We start from the raw sequence: 18,125 nt of genomic DNA, 5'->3' as shown, positions 1-18,125 counted from the left end.
TCATACTTTGTGGATCGACACTTGGCAAACGAACACAGGTTTCCAGAGTTAACCGTCTCTAATTTTGCCTGGCCGGTCGGTTGCACTGCATAGGACTTTATTAGCCAGTGAATTTCATTGTGTTGTGCTCTACATAAATACATGTGCTCGTTTTATACTTACTTAACCTGGCTGCACGTCATCATCTAATAAACAACTCGTCTGGTATTGCACATTTGTGTTGTTGTTTTTATGGTAAAAACGAAGTATAGCAAAGACTCACAGTGCGTATATCTATGACAACAAAAAATTCTCACATATCTATACTCGATTTTTTTACCATGTACTAAAGAGTGACAGCGAAAAGATACATTTTAACTTTAGTTTGATAAACTGAGGTGGGAAAAAAAGCATCGTAAAACTAGTTCCAGCAAAACACCATACGCTCGTGTTGGGATGAACCTATCTTACATGAGCGGCCATGGAAGATACTTATTTTTCCCCTTTGCCGAAAAAATTGAATTTATTAATCGATAACACAGATTTTATGAGCACAAACCTGCATATTAACAAAATCAGCTAAACTGTTGTATTACATAATTATATGTGCTCATTACAACGTAATTAAGGTATACGATGAACATGTTAAGTAAATTTTAGATCTCCGGTGACCACATAGTAGTTGATTATCATTTGAAGTGTGCTGTGTGCAGAAAAAGAATATCTAAAACAATGCAACAAAAACAATAACAAACAAGCTAGTTTTGCCTTGAAAAAGTGCCAAATAGGTCAGTTTAAATCCAACTTTAGTTGAAATATAAATCAAACAAAATATAATCTCCGAATATATATAATATTTCAAGGAAATGTAGTAAATACAAAGTAAATACAAAGTATATAGAAAACCGACACCGATAACGAATTATGCAAAGCAAGGTGTAAGTCTACAAGTAAACACAGAAAGTCAATTTTACTAATAATGTTCGCTAGTTACAAAAAATACAATTATACGCAAATATTTACTTGAAAGAACAATACAGAATATGGCATATCTAATGACTTGTTTGATTGTATATAACATATATATATATATCCATTTGTACCAAGAATTATTAATAACCGTTTCAGTAAGAACGTGTATACACGAATTTGCACGGCGAAAAAGGGTTCTTTGCAAGGAGACATATGTTTTTCAAAGTGTTGCCCAATGACATCAAATACTATATATCTCTGATATCTTTTTCCACATACTTATTGTCAAGTTAATGTTAGGGTCATACATCATTGACTTCATTCAATCTATTGGTCAGTTGTTAATAACAAGTAATCCGATTCGCTACATCGTTATTAGATCCAACTAAGACGTATATTAAAAACCAGCCTAGTACTGAATATCACCCGAAGACAAACCTGTACTTTCTCTGAAGAGCTTAGATACAGAATACTAAACAGCTATTTTGTTTAACTACTTGGAGGAACCCATAACATCGTAATTAAGGTATCCCATGTACAAAGATTTGAATTTTGTGTGTCTGGTGACACCAAATTAGTTTGCTATTTTTTGAGGGATTTTATGTGCAGATAAGAAATATGAAAAAATTGTAACGGAAATAATACTACAAACAATATTTATTTGCCTTGAAAGATTGCGGAATATAGCAGCACACGTCCGACTTTATTCGAAAAACAAAACAAAAATATAACCTCGGTTAACTTTATCTTTAATGTATCTTCAGTCCTCAATTTTGTATACCGGTTGTAAAGAAAACAAATGATATCAGCACTATATTGGGTCACCCGGCATCAAGATGTAACATGATCACATGAAATGGTGCGATGAAATGAACACCCCATATGTATTCCTTAATTCCAGTTGATGACTTCTAGAATAAGCCGAGGGTATGTGAGTGGAACGCAAGGCCTTTATACATAGATACAATGACATAAAGAACATTAATATAATCTAACAACAAATAAAGCAAATACAAAGTGTATGATAAACCGATATCTGAATTAAATATGTAAAGCAATATCTAGATAAGTCTACAGGTAAATTCATGAAGTCATTTTTACACAAACTTCAATAATGTTCACTTCCTACAAAAATACACAAGCATATACTTTGAAGCACACTACAGAATATGGCATGTCTCATGACTGGTTACATTCGATTCGTTTTTCGCTCAAAATGTTTTTGTTTACATCAATTTGCAGTCCTGTTGTTCCTCCTCCTGCTGCCGCAGAAATTCGTCCCTCATGGCGGGAATGAGCCCCTTCCGGAAGGCGACATCTATGAGCTCGTAGGAGTCTTTGACGTCGGGGTACTGGTGAAGCGCCCATTTAAGATACACGAGGAATTCTGACCAGTCCACCTGCCCGTCACAGTCCATGTCCAGACACTGCAGAAATGGAGCAATAAGAATCAGACAAAACAAAAACAAGTTCATATAAAAATTACTACACCATTTGTGTTAACATAATTTATTTTAATTGTTATATATACAAGACAAATTAGGCTTCTCTAAATGCCTCAAATAATATCGAATAAGATGATATAAAAATAGAAGTAAAATGGATATTTAAATCACGTGATTGGTACTGTATGACATTTCAATGCAATCAAGTTGTTATTCATTCATAAATATCGTTTCTGTATTTAAAATAGCCTTAAACCGGCTCTTTCCTGACAATTTTATATTCCGATTGTTAGTATGTACTTATGATGGTGTCGCATCAAACCATCTATTTGTGTAAGTGCATACTCGCAACTTTAAACCATCACTGAATGCATATTATACACTAATAAAATTAAAATCAACGCGCTTAAAGCATTCACAGGCTTTTGGCCACCTACGATTTGTGTGTCAGTCATGTAATATCGAATTAAACAGAAAGAGTGAAGATTTCTAAATTTGTCTCAGTAATGTCAATCCAGACTTCTGAGTATGTTGCATATGCATAGTTTCAAACCACTGATATAGATGTGTACGCGTAACATTTGTTTAGGGCATTGTTAGGATACATCACATACAGGAAATAAATATCATGTGTGTGATTTGATCCTGAGGAATTCTAAGTGAAGATCCTGACATTGTAGAGGGAAAACGTAAACATAAAGATTATTATTATTAACGAGTCCAATGCATTTTGTTGCGTGCATTTGGTTTAGCAGTTTTACAAAATACAACAAGATAACTATCTGATCTGTCTTGGTCACCATATTTCCTATATCTATTTTATACGTGTTACATGCGTTGTTATACTTTTTGTCTATATGTTCAAATTGATACTGACTGGTATACATTTGTTTCTATTTTACTGTTGAAGATACGTGTTTGGACAAGTGTGATAGTGAGTTATTCTTAACAGTTTTAAATCCAAGATGTACTGCTTCACTCATCATTCCAAGGCAGAAACCCAAACATTTAATAATACAGACATGTTAATGCATGTATTGTCTGTCTTCGTCTTGCTTGGTGTTTCTTGTTCAGTGCCGGTGAGGCCTAAAACTTCGGCCGCTAAACAGTTTTTTTTTCACTGTCACCATGCAAATCACGTGACCATAGCTACTTGGAATATCATATTGACAAACATCGTACATTATCTTTACTTTTAAATACTGTTTTTGTATTTTAATCTCAATGCATAATGAATAATTGAAATTTGATAAAAACAAACCTATCCAAATAAAAAAGGGAAGAAAAACATTTTAGAAAAGGTTTATATAGCAGCTTGATATAGGAACTTCAGCTATACTCGCTCATTAATTCTGGCAGAGATCGCTAGTGGTCTGTAAATTATGTTAGCGGGAAAACTATTAAGTTGAAAGGTTAGCACAGTTTCTAGAGCACCGATGGTCGTTGTTTCATGCACCACAGACATCGCTTTATGTTCGTTCAGATTTAATGTCATTATATAAAACCAAAGTTTTATTTGCATGAGCTATTAAAAATTGTCGCAAACCACCGGAACGTGAATTTCTGTCGTTGTGAAAATATACATTTAAAAGCAGGTTTCATGGAGTTTATCTAGAATAGTTACACACGACCTCTTGTTCTTAAGTACGTATTTTAAAGATTTTCAAATATTTGTTTGAATTATACTTAGAGACACATGTTTTCGAAAATATAAAAAAATGGATCAGAAAACACATATTTTGTAAGCGTACTTTAGTACTCGAATTGCAAATAAACAAGGGAGACAAATCTGCATATCTTAAGTTATCCTATCACATCCAAAACCCTTCAATATATCAAAATCTGGCTTTGAATTGCCACAGATCTTTGGATAACAATCAACTAATAATAATGTTTTATTTATTACTAACAAAGGAATTTCAGGAAATGTTCTTTAACATATGTTTGTGTTAGAATTTGCAGTTTCGACCATTTTTGACAGCATATTAAATAAAAGTTATATAATAATTCATTTGGAAACTTCTATTAAAGGCATGCTCTTAGATATCTGATTTGTATTGGTATTTTCTAAGAAATTGTTCGTTCCATATTTATATATTCTAAAAATAAAAGCGATATTTCTTCTTGTGTTTGGAGCTTATGACACAAAAAAACGAAAACATTAAAATTTAACTTCTTATTCAGACTACCGGAGCAAACCAAGCCTATAACAAATGGAAACGACACAAATCGAACACAACTTTTAAATCACAACAAAGACATCTGCACTGCGGGTTATGGAGTTTTGGGGGCGTACTCGGCGCGTGTCTATTTTAAAATTGTCCATGTCAATGTCTGCTATAAATCAAAATACACCATTTCAGATTAAGAAGAGACGAAAATCTCTTGAGAGAGGACACCCAAACACCCCTTTCGACACAAACTATTTATGTTTCGATTCGTGAGTTATGCCCCCTCTATCCTCAGCACGTGTCGGTACATTTAACATGCCCCAAAAAAGATAAAACAGCATTGAAAACATAAAAAACAACATATTTATTTTCATTTTTTGATAGGGCTAGCAAGAACGGTCAGGGAAACCTTTTCTTGGCGTGACTGGCAAAGGGGTAAATAGGTTAAAAAATATATATAAAAAAACAGAGTTTAAATCGCCTGCAACGTGCGTGCAACGGCGAAAAAGTTATTGTATTTGTCATTTTCTCAAGTTAATTATTTGTTCTTTTTGCAGTTGAAAGTGTTGCAATCTTTGTGTAACGTCTCAACATACAGTCTCAACCAAACAGATGTTTATGTGTATATGGCGATTTTCAAAGAATGTCGAAGAATATTGTGTCTTAGCAATGTTTGTTTCGTCGATGTCTGGCTTACATATCTAAACAACAAACGAAGTACCTGCAACGCTTTCTTGGTGTCGTTGCAACGGTAGCAAGAGAAATAAGGTGCCATGAACGCATTGTAAAACGAATCAAAGAGTAACATGTTGTCCCCTCTGTCCACTCCTTCCTCCCTAAAGTCCCACTCGTCCCAGCGTTCGCGGATCTCCGTAAGGAGATTCTGGGCATGTGGTGTAAGAAGGGTGTCTGATTCTATTGCATCCCTCATTGCAGCTGTTATTTTACCTCCAGAGCGATCAAAGAGGATCGCAAGTCCAACCTTGCTCATGTATTCTTCCTTTCTGAAACAGAAAACACACTGAGACTTAATGTTTTAAATTGAAGATTTTTATTCGATCACTGTGATAAAACAGCCGTATCAAATCTTTTAAAAAAAGACCGCTTTTGATACATTCATTACGGAGAGTTGATAATTTGCTGAAATTCAAATTTTAGCGATTAACAAAATAATCTGAATTTAAATTAAATATGTTAAGCATGGCAAATCAATTAAATCATGTTTTTACCTTCCACTTCTTAAATCTTCGAGCATGTGTTCCTTCATTTTGTATGCTTGATCAACCGTGAAACTTTCATCTTCACCAAACAAATTCACAAGACGTAAGCGAATCATCTCAGGCGAAGAAAGAGTTGTGATCCGAACAGGGGCCGTCTCTCCAAAGAAGCTTGCAAGGTCAAACTCCTCCTTACCCAAATCAAAAACGAAATCCAAAGCCCGCGCGCCGTATATAGGTTGATTCTTATGCGGTGGTTTTCCTGTGCTAAGTTCCGTCGTGATAATTGCGGCTTGGCGGAGATAGGCACAGTTGTAACGCTGAAGGACCTTTTTGTTACCCAGTCGAACGAGATTCATGAGAGTCACACAGGATGACGCGTTCCCCATCGCCGCTCCCTCTTTACAGACGCTCGCCCATATTCCGTCAGCCCCGTTCATCAGCACCTTTATTGAAAGATTAAGCGTTTCATAATGCTTAACTTAGCGCGTCGTATCTAAACAACTATAACAAGCAAACGATATTGCCTGATTTAGAGGGAATCTAAGAAGAATCCTGTCGAGTCGTGTCTCTTCATTCTTAAATTACAACGTTATTTAAGCATTCTGAATGAGTATTCATTTCAAAATTATTACAATGAACACGAGACGGTTTCCTTTTTTTGGCGACTTTTGTGTTTTGTGGAAATTTGCCCGAGCTGTAGTTTTTTGACCATGATTACATGAATACTTTACTTTGTAAATGTAAGGTTTTTAAGTATTATGTAGCAAGGGTTTAAAGTCGCATCGTCATAAAATCACAGATAAAATGAAATGTTGGAAAATAATTTACAGTAACCATTACTAAAATAGACAAACGTTACCTCGAGGGCAGTTGCGTCGAGGTATCCAAACTTTTCATGCACATGAACAAGAAGGTGTCCTTTCCATTCTGCGTCGTCCATAACCTTTCGAATATACTTGGCCCAAGTACCACATTCTTCCGGCAAAGACTTTCCACGCGGCTCCTCAAAAATCAATCCAAACAACTTGATCTCCTCCGGTAGGTTTGAAAGAAATGACACCACCCTGAAAACACGATCGGCGTCCCCGGACATGGCGTCAGGGAGATCACGTATATTAAACACAATTTTAGGCCTGTCGCCGAGGTTTTCAAAGCACCACCGTACTAACTTCTCAAGGAGAGCGCACAGTTGATCGACCGTAAACTTGTCGAAGTCATAGGTAGAGTCACCAAGGTCAAACTCAAAAATGACGTTTCGCAAACCAGCAGATTGCATCTTGCGTAGTCCGACAGGCAACTTCTCTGTGTCAGGGACCTTTTTCGTGATGCCTTAACAAATACAAGCGTTTAATGTTCATTGATGCATTAGAAGGTTAATTGTCAAGGTTTGATACTGTAGTGACAACATATTTCACTTGATTGATTATTATATTTACAAGTATATACTACAGATTACGTACAAAAAAAGATAAACATGTAATAACAGCATACACTTACTTTCCGTGATTTCGGAGAAAGCCCAAAGTGTCTCAGGGTCTTCGCCTTTTGCTATTAGCTCTTTCATAAAAACGTCATCGACACGGGTCATATGGTTAAAACTGGCCACGATGATGTTTTTGAAGCCGCATTTCTTCGATGTATTGTAGATTGCCCATTTATCTTCCAAAGTATGTCCCTTCAGTTGACCAACAGTACTCTCACGAATCGAGTTGTCCAAAACGAAAATATCCAAATCGCGTAGGACGTCATACTTTTTTAGCTTATCTTGGACTTCATTCATATAACTATCTGCTAGTGCTTGACATGTTTCCGGATCCATGATAAGAAACAAGACCAACTGAAATTGATAATAGATAAACTTGATTCTTTTGACATTTATTAAGTTTTGCCAGAAATCATTATTTTATTCCTTTCCAACACGAAAAGGATCATTTTCATTTGTATATGTATTTATTTGTCCGCAAATAAAAGTGCGCTATTTTAGTCAAATAAATTCCAGCAGCCTGTATGGCATCAGTTCATTTTTTTTTGTAAATTTAAATAGAAATAAAGAAACCTCTCTAGATGTATATACATACACCTGCACTTTAAGGCTGTGATTGAATGATGAATTACAATAGTGGTATTTTGTTGTATGATAATTACAACCTAGCATTTCAATTGGTTTATATCCCTTTGCGATGTTCAAAATGCACCAATTAAGGCGTCAAGACTAGTAGACATATAGATCTTTAAAGATCTTTTTTACGAACATGTTCTCATATTTGTACCTGTGTTGTGCCTTTTGCTTGAATTATCAAACAAAGGGCCGAAATAATTACTGAGATATATCCGTTTCTTCTCTCAATGTTGGAACAGATTGTATGGAGTTCGACTAGATGCATTACAATTGACCCATGTCTAATATCCGAGATCATACGGATTTAATTTAATTGCACGTCAAACCGCAACTCTGAAGTTATTATGTGTTCCGGTTTTAAGTACTTTAAACAAATTTTAAGTGCAACCTACGCACGACACTTTGATTTGTCCTTGAAAACCAGACATCCTGTTTGTGCAGATAACAGCTCCTCTTATCGATTCAGTACAATACACCTTTACAAAAATATAACTCACTCATGCGTATCGCTCTTAAAATGTACGTTTGAAGCTATTACCACATGAATTTATCTCTGTATGGAATCTGTTTATTATTTTCCCCTGTATTTCAATATGAATTAGTCTACTGGGTATTGCTTTCGTTTTAGATACGTTATTACTGATTTTCTTCGTCAAAAAATAGCTCCTTAGTTGAAATAATTATCATCGTATCTTTTAAAGCAGCATCGAATGCGACGATAAATTAATTAAAGTAGGAAGCTTTGCTAAACATTGTTTTAATACATACATTCCTTCTGTTGTATAAATATTAAATTTTCTTGGCCCCTAATATTGATGAAAACGCTATTGCAAACTACATTGTTTTGGAAATAAATTCATTGAATTTCGGTGAGCATTATGTTGTTATTTATTATTAAAGCCTATTTATTTTATGCTTACCTGCGGTTTATGAGTGTTATGAAAATGAGTATTCACTGTTTCAAATAGTGAAAGTATAACTTTGATATTTGTTCGCTGTTTAATTATGTTTATTTTGTTCTCAAGGTCAATTCAAACACTAGTGTACATTGGGTTGGGGCACAAACACAACGACATCATTTCCGAAATATATATTTTCCTTAGTATACCCTCGTACCTCCAAAACCCAAGTCCAATAAGATTGAGAGTGTGATGAGTACGAGCCAAATGGGATTTAGAATGTTAAAAGTACAAATGAAATGAGATCTTAATGATGACAGTACAATTTTAACAGTAATTTATCAAAACATAAACGTTTACCTTAACTCAATATACTCCTGAAATATTATTCATAAATACAAATCCCGCTCATCAAAGCCAAATCCTGCACAATAATGTCTAGTCGTTCTCGTATTGTCGCAAGTTGTGTTATTTGCCGCGCAATCATCTATGAGTGCAGCATGCAAGCAGATATCATGTTACTTGCAAGCAAACCTTATAATAGTGAATTTACAAAGGGTGCAAGCTTTGCACGTTTGTTAAGGCAAAAAAACACACCTGTGTTTTCGGTAACCCGACCGACCCTAATTTTTCCTCGCCGACCCTAATCTTTTTTAGACATAAAAGTAAAAAAAAAAAATATTAATTCTATCGTATTTTTTTTTTAAATATATCGTCATTATTTTCGTTGTTTGCCTTTCTATGTCCCCGGAGAATAAACTTTCATACCTTCTTATGTCAGTATACCACGTGATAAATTACGTCATATATGCCACGTCCGAAGGCAACATTTTGCTTAAAATAAAGACTTAAATCATAGATAACTTTTCTTTACTACACCATTTTTTACAAAAAAAAGGGCAGTCTATGCCCCGCCTTCGCTTTATTACCGAATTTTGATAAGGTGATTAGTTTCATCAAACACTTCGACAAACCTGTTTCCAAAATACTGTTTTGACAGTGCTCCGTCAGACGGCCGTATTGTGATAAGGTTTGTCGAAGTGTTTTAAGAAAATAAACTCTTAATCAAACTGTGGTAAAAGACCGAAGGCCGGGCTCCGTAAGTGGCGTAGACTGCGCTATGTTTCATTAAAAATGGTGAAGAAATAGTAAAGATATCTTTGTTTAAAGTATTCATTTAAAGCAAAATATTGCCTTCCGACGTAGCAATTATGACGCAATTTATCACATGGTATATACACACACTGTATGTATTACCGAGACGCTATGTCAACAGGAAAACAAAATGGCGGAGGGCGGCAAACCCTGTCCGATATCTTCAAATTGACAAATGCATGTTTACGGTCCAAACACGTGGTTAATCACAAGAAACATATTTTGCTGTCTTTAAAATGAAAATATTTAGGATTATAGCTCGCGGTGTTATTCATGTCCAAAATAAAACATACTTTTTTACGATTAGGCATTGCGTATATCATGCAGGCTTCTTACGATTAGGCTTTGCAAATTCATGCAGGCTGACTGCCAGGTTCCAATACACATTTCATTAATCGTTACATTAATTTATCCGCAATTATCAATGGTTATTTATTTCGCCTTATTTTAATAAGTCCCATCAACTGAATTCCAAACAAAAACTTTCGAAAGTTTACGACACATTTGTTGGTCGACTGCAAATTACACGGTACAATTTGTGACGTCACAACACGAGCGGTGATAATATCAAAGGCGCGTGGCTATGGTTTGTATTTAATTCGGTCAGTCGGATACGGTATGATCCCATTTGATTGCCAGGATTTCGCCTAGGCTGTTAAGAAAATATCATACGATCGAAAAAATAATAATCAATAATCATCGTCTTGGAATCTTACAACAATGACCGAAATGTTTGTATTCACCATAAGTACGAATGAAACTTTGATTGTACAAAAATAAAGCAAGTAAAATAAATCCATATCCGCGTTTACTTGTTCTATTTTTAACCTACCTCAACTTGAAGGCCTAGTTTAAGGAGTTCACAGTTGACAAGAAAATCGGCGATTTTCCTCAAGCAAATTAACAAATTTAGTTGATAATTGACTGTTTGGGTAGAACATTATGACAGATTTGTAGAAATTGAAGGGCTGAATTTGTTCTTAGAACCGATCGCGCCTTATAAACGAGTATTGTATACAAAAAACACCAGATTTCATTGGCAAAATTGGCAGGAAAATACGGAAGTCGAAGGTAAGAAAATGACTTTAGACATTAAACATTGCTGTTCTTCTCTGACTTTTTGTAAATTATGAAACGCTTAGATATAACATAATTGATCTGATTCAACAGAAAATTGCATGATATGGAAACTGTAAAAAAAAATAAAAAAAATGGGTTTTCAAAAAGCTGTGTTCTGAAATTAGGGCTTTTAAGATTTTAATTAAAATTCTGTATGAGTAAAGGTTAATTGGTGTCCTGAGAAACAAAGCCAGCATTCAGGTGAGGATAGTTTCTGCCAATATAGAGGCAATTGGAGCAGTCACTTTATCTAATGAAGTCATTACTGAAAGGCTTTTGCCCTGCAGCTCTCGCTTGTCGCCGTAGGTTTTTATCTGTAAGTGACACTATAGAAAAATGTGAAAATAAGAAAGGCGTAAGGATAGGAATTTTGGGGAGTTTTTCAAGTTTTTATTTTTTTGGAATTTTGGTGATTACTCTGAAAGTTAATTAATAGCCATTTGCATTAGTTATAATGGTAATGCTTTTCTAATTTCACGACTTAAATCATACAAATAATTTGGCAAATGTGTTTGTATCAAATCAAAAGGCCAGGAAGGGAGGCGAAAATTGAATATATAAAGACCGCTCGGAATATGTTACAGCGGAATATGTTACAAAAACATAAAGATGAATGTATGCGTATTATCATAGGACCGAATTGATTCGAAAATTTAACAGCCACGTGACCGAATAACAGTGACCTATATAATCAAAAGCAAAAATATTGAACAGCAATGGCAGATCCGTGGTCTAGAGGTAACATACTTGACTATCAATCCAGGGGTTTCAGGTTCGATTCCCCGCGGCAAATACTACTCGACTTCCGGAAGAGACATTAAATGGGGGTCCAGTGTGACAATGCTATACACTGGTGCACGTTAAAGAACCAGGTGAGCTCTAGCCAGGGTTACATTCAGTATGTGCACTAAGCTCCAAAAAACATAAAATGGCTAACAAACATATCGGAGCACTCGGCGAATGGGCAAGGCCCAAGTGCGAGTCCAAATAGCTTATACACCAGCATTTCCTTTGGCTTATAACAGCGGAAAGAATACGAATAATATCCATTAAATCACCATATTCAAGTTCAAACTTAGAAGGTCAATTACCGGGGTATGTAAATACAATGAAAGCGATATAAACGAAGGCTGAAGGCGCGATAAGCGTGATTTTTACTTTTTTTTACAATTCTGTTCACAGGCAATAAAAATCGAATCTATTTTGCAGAAGCGCCACTTTTACCGATAGGTGCCTGTCATTATCTAAGAATAGGTAATGAAAACTGATGAATGTTTAATACAATTAGCTAGTTTCATGACAGGAACTGATAAATCTATATGTACTAGGATATACAAACATTGCTTTCATCTCGTAAGGGTATTGCTAGTGTAATGCCAATACATATCAAAGCGCTGATAGCGCTGCATGAACAGGGTTTTATACGGTTTTTCACCATTATGATTCACGATCATGTGTGTATTAATAAGGTGCTGATATGAAGCACAGTGCATCCCGTGTAAGAGTCCCCGTGTAAACCAACCATATGGGCCGCCCCAGGTTTATTGAAGCATGATGGTAAATGATAAATTAATGTTTTAATGACAATAAAGTTAATGTCGCTGTGTAACCAGGCAAACCAGGATGGAGAATGTAACCAATCCCAGCATAAGACTCCATCCTATGTTATGAGTTAGGCTTGCCAAGGATTTATTAACCAGAGAAATAAAATAGAAGTTGGTTGATAATTCAGGGTGAATTTAAAAGATACACTAAAACCGTTTCCGGTTGGTAATTGGATGTTGGCATAAACAAAGACTATACTAATTATTTAATTGAAAACGATCCTTTTCAGGGCCACTGTTAAAATTTCAAATGGTATTTTAAAATGATATATACATTATTTACATAAAAATGGATTCTCACCCGGGAGGAACGATAAATAGATAATATGCAACGGTTGGTGAATTATTGAAACAGCATAGAAACAAAATCCACGAAGCCTACCTCTCTGTAAATGTGTGGGGTTTAATAATAGAAAATGAAAATATAAAAAAGGGTGAATGCTTGTGCTATTCCCAACCAAGAAAATGAAATGTATACAAATCAAACTTTACTCATTAGCAAGAGTTTGCCTATCTTTGCCTTGTTATTCACAAAACAACTTCGAAAATACAACAGATTCAAAAAAAAATATTCTTAATTAAAATGATCAAAATTAAAATAATTGCTTTCAAACAACTGTATACGAAACACCTAAAAAAGTTATTAAATCCGTGATAATTTCTCATATTTACACCAAACCAGCAAAAAAATATAACTCAATTCATTTCAATGAAATGCCATTTCCAAAAAAAAATACACAAACATTCGTCTATACGTACACTATAAAAAGTATATAAAATAAATTAAACAAAATAAATCTTCAAAAATCTTTAATTTCAAAACTTATTTGTTTTCCTTCTTTGTTCTATATGGTCAGCAACTTTCTTCTATTTCTTATCGTCAGCAAACTCGTCAGCACTTTCAAAATGGCGTGTATTTGTTATTCCCACGTGGGCTATCACGTGATGACTTGTGCGCAGGGGATGATATCATTGTGTCACGTGATTGAATGATGCGCTTTGAGTGGATAGTAATTCTTTGTTTACGTTTCAATGTTCATTCATTTTTTGGGCGCATGGATACTACTTTTATATTATCTTTATCTATGTTCAACAAATTAAATGATTAAAATAAATATTGCGTTATGATTGCTTCTTGCTTTGTCAAATCTAGCTCGGTTATTGGAAACATAGCTTGCAATTTATATAGTCCGCACTTTCTCAAACTATAATTTCGGTGGTAAAGAGGCAGACGACACTTGTTACTATTAATAGGCATTTAATGTTGTGAGTGTCGAGTTTGTGGCTACACTGAACAGGGTTGAAAACAACCCTGTTCAAAAACCCAATATCGGCTGAGGAAATTTGACTATTTGTAGTTGTTAAAGAAAGTGTCAACATTTATTCATTTTCTGCGTATTCATCTTTCTTTTTTATCTATTTTCTGCGTATTCTTTTATAGAATACATCCTACATTTACAGCCAGTCAAATTACAGATAGGCAACCAAATAGTATTAGGCTTAATCACTCAGTATTTCAACTTTCGCGGGTGGTTAAAGGTCCGCCCACTGCCACTCATCCGCTACACAATCCCTGCGTCCGATTTTGCGTTGATAATGCGTCAGTCAATGGGTTTGTATTCTAAGTCAGTAAGATGGCATGCATTAAATGACTAAGATTTCAATTAATGTCATATAACTTTTACATAATTATGTATTCACCTCGGTTCCTCAACAATATCTATTTAACATGCATGTTTTCAAATTCACAATAACGTTGTAATCTTATTGGTTTAAAACGCCAAACAGAACAGTAGCAGTGTGAAATATGTGTTAAAATAAGTGGAATATATTGGATAGAAAGTACAGGTAACGAATATTAGTCAAAATTGTTGATTTGATAAGATATCATTGAGAAATGACTGACAGTAGCAATGTTGAAACAAATGCCACTGGGCAAAATGGCGTCCCGTTAGTGTTTATGCGGGAGTTTGAACTCTTTGGCCATAGACGCCCTGGTCGGTCTGAATGGATTTCACATTCTGAACTGTATAAAGCAATCTCTTTGAAGATTGTTCCATCCCACATCAAAGGATTGCAGCGAATCGGAGCCATGTGGCGAATTTATGTTGACAATATTGATGATAAAGTGAAACTAATGGCTGAAGGGGTACCCTTAAGGGGCAAAACTATCCCTGTGTTGCAAACAAATCCAGGCAGATTTGATAATGAAATCACTACAATGGTCAGAGTGAAAAACATTCCACTTTCTGTTGATGATGGCGTCATCACCAGAAGCTTAACATTAAAAAACATAGAAATCATAAAAACATTTAAGGAAAAACTAAGAATTGACAATAAATTAACAAACTGCGAAACCGGAGATCGAATTGTTATTGTTAAGACATTATCCCTAAAGGAACCTCTCCCGTCAACTTTGCCGATAGCACAATTAACGGCACGCGTTTATCATCAAGGCCAAGCAAAATCAGTTACTCAAGTTGAACTCAAGTGCAACAAGTGTCTACAAACCGTACACAAATCTTTTGATTGTCCAAATGATTGGGTCTGTGTGAACTGTAACAAGTCGGGACACAAGAAAGCAGACTGTCCATTCTCAGATTCGGTGTCTGAATCTGAGTCTGACATCCAAGACCAAGACTCGTCGGAAGACGAATCCTCTGATAGAACAATCTCTGAACAGGTTATTTTAAATAAATCAAAACCCAACACCGTTGCATCAGATACACGCAAGAAGGCAACCAGTCAATCACGTGAATCTTCGAGATCGAGAGACCCTGGCCAATGCCAACAAACCATTACACAATTCGTACGTATGGGCAATGTAGATACCGCTTCGTGTACACCCAACAAAGGGAAACAGCCATGTGCACAGGAACGTTCTCCGCCAACTCCTGTCGAAGTTATCCACGAACAAGCTACGAAGTCGAAGAAAAAGAAAAATAAGAAATCATAGCATCATAATTATACATGCCATGACTGATATCCTGGACTCGAATTTTTTGAAAACATTGATGAACCATGAGTTTGAAAAACGAGTGAAATACTTACTTATAACTAATTCAAAATATATCAGAACATGACGTTCAATAAAGTGTCTTTTTGTATGACAGTTTACTTTTTTAACTGTTAATAGAATACTCTTAAATATAAAAAGGTGTATATGAAATAGAACGCATGTGTACGAAAACCATTGTATATGTTTTATTGGCCTTAATAATAGCATTAGATGTTACGTCGTGCGTGGAATTTAATCACATAAATACTATACTGTCATTCAATAAATTATTGTCCAATAAATGTACCGATTATTTAATCCGGTATGGCCAATCAGAATATATTAATTGTTAAAAAGCATATTTGTTTAATTATGTTCGCAATTACATATATTAGCCATATTGCCATTATTATTAAATTTTCTTTACGTTTATGTACACGATCTCTTTTGATAGCTTTCTTAGATATAAGATTTCTATAAATATTTAATTTACTTCATGAAATAGAATGAATGTGTACAAAACCATAGTATATGTCTAATTGGCCTTATTATTACATGAGATGTCCAAAAACAGTATCGATTGTTACGTCGTGCGTGGAATATAATCATATAAATACTAGACTGCATTGTATATAATTGCTTTCGAAAATAGTTGTCCTGTCAGAACATATTGATATTTATATATCATATTTGTTTAATTATGTTACATACATAAGCCTTACTATCGGATTTTATTTATGTTTGTACACGATATTTTCAATGGATATCTAGATATACCATTTCTATACATATTTAATTTACTTCATTTGAAGTTTTTTAACCTTTGTGTATTTGAATTTGATACATGTATGGTTCCTTTATCATTTTTCATATTTCGCTTTCTTTATGTTAAGGATGCTTACCATAGGACTTGACCTCACACTCGTTAATCAAGATATCTACTTCGTATACGTCAGTGTAATATATTATTATTATTTACCAACACATCACATTATGTTCAGCTTAATAATATGGGTTTTATATGTAAAGATATATATTCTTTAATAGGTTAATTTATACAATACAATAACACAAAGCAGTATTCATATAATATCTCTTAACGTTCAAGGTTTAAGAGATAGTAGTAAACGTGCTCGAGTTATTCAATGGCTGAAAAACCAAAAAGCAGATATTGCCTTTCTTCAAGAAACACATTTCACAAACACGATCGAACAAATAATTAAAGATGAATTTATTGAATGGAAATTGATAAATAGTTACGGTGAGTCGAATAGTAAAGGTTGTTCGATATTGATCAGAAATGAACTACAAGTTAACATTTTAGACAAAGTATGCGATATACAGGGCAGATACATTTTATTAAATTTGGACGTTTTTGATAATTCATACACTTTTGTGAACTTATATGCTCCCAACAGTAAAAAAGAAAGAAACGACTTTTTTAGCAAAATATCAAATATTTTGCATGAAAATAGCTCACGAGTTAAGATAATAGGCGGTGACTATAATGACATATTAAACTTAAGCGACCGTATAAGCAGGACGCAAAAGTCTGAAATCAAAACTGTAAAAAACTTATTAAATCTAATTAAATCACATAGATTATGCGATATTTGGAAATTATTTAATAAAGATAAAAAACAATTTACGTGGAGGCGTAAAAACGACATCGAAAAAAGCAGAATAGATTATTGGCTTATTGAAACTTATTTTGTACCACAAATATATGCGACAGATATTAGACCTGCAATTATACAAACGACCGACCATATGGCTATTTCGCTAAAGATTAAAATACCAAATAAACGTGGTCGCGGATACTGGAAATTTAATAACTCCCTCCTTAAAGATAGCGAGTACAAAACTATTATAAATAATCTTTTTAATGCAGTGTCTCTTTAAACAAAATGTTCAACCTGATATAAAATGGGAACTCTGCAAAATAGAAATCAAAAATAAAACTATTGAATATTCAAAACAAATTTCAAGAAATCAACATAACCACCTACGTAAACTAGAAGTAGAGTTAAAAATCTTATACGAATTAAAAGATCAAAACCCTGACATTGATGTTTCCTCACGTATCACCTTTCTTGAGAGAGAAATAAATAGTATATATATAAATAAAGCCACAGGAGCCCAAATCCGTTCAAAAGTCGATTTCATTGAAAAAGGGGAAACTAATTCGAAATATTTCCTAAACCTTGAAAAATCGCGCCAAAGCAAGAAAGTAATCAATTCATTAATGATAGACGGAGCCAGACTACATCAAACTGAAGACATACTCAAAGCTGAAGTTAATTTTTATAAAGATCTGTATACATCAGGGCTTAAAGACGAAAAGCATTATGAACAGTATGTAAATGAAGTCGACTTAGAATTTACTTTAGACTCAAAATTAGCTGAAAATTGTGAGGGAGAAATTTCTTATGAAGAAGCTACAA

At 34.4% G+C, this 18,125-nt stretch overlaps 1 protein-coding gene across 2 annotated transcripts; it reads right to left on the bottom strand.

The window, feature by feature from the left end:
• Nucleotides 1–797: 797 nt before the first annotated feature.
• On the bottom strand, nucleotides 798–9,321 carry LOC128217746 (uncharacterized). 2 transcript variants are annotated; one of them, XM_052925105.1, is made up of 6 exons: nucleotides 9,166–9,321; nucleotides 7,285–7,624; nucleotides 6,647–7,116; nucleotides 5,797–6,230; nucleotides 5,289–5,571; nucleotides 798–2,378 (listed from the first exon to the last, which is right to left on the bottom strand). In XM_052925105.1, exons 2-6 carry the CDS (start codon nucleotides 7,604–7,606, stop codon nucleotides 2,178–2,180), a joined length of 1,710 nt encoding a protein of 569 aa, XP_052781065.1. In that variant the 5' UTR covers nucleotides 7,607–7,624; nucleotides 9,166–9,321; the 3' UTR covers nucleotides 798–2,177. The 2 variants fall into 2 exon arrangements, with proteins under 2 accessions (XP_052781065.1, XP_052781063.1); XM_052925103.1 differs by lacking the exon at nucleotides 9,166–9,321 and adding an exon at nucleotides 8,058–8,219.
• Nucleotides 9,322–18,125: the final 8,804 nt, after the last annotated feature.

Source organism: Mya arenaria, chromosome 14 (genome assembly GCF_026914265.1).
Source record: "Mya arenaria isolate MELC-2E11 chromosome 14, ASM2691426v1".
In the NCBI taxonomy this organism is placed as follows: Eukaryota; Metazoa; Mollusca; class Bivalvia; order Myida; family Myidae; genus Mya; species Mya arenaria.
The sequence above is the reverse complement of the archived record's forward strand: the minus strand, read 5'-3'. Positions and strand labels throughout refer to the sequence as shown.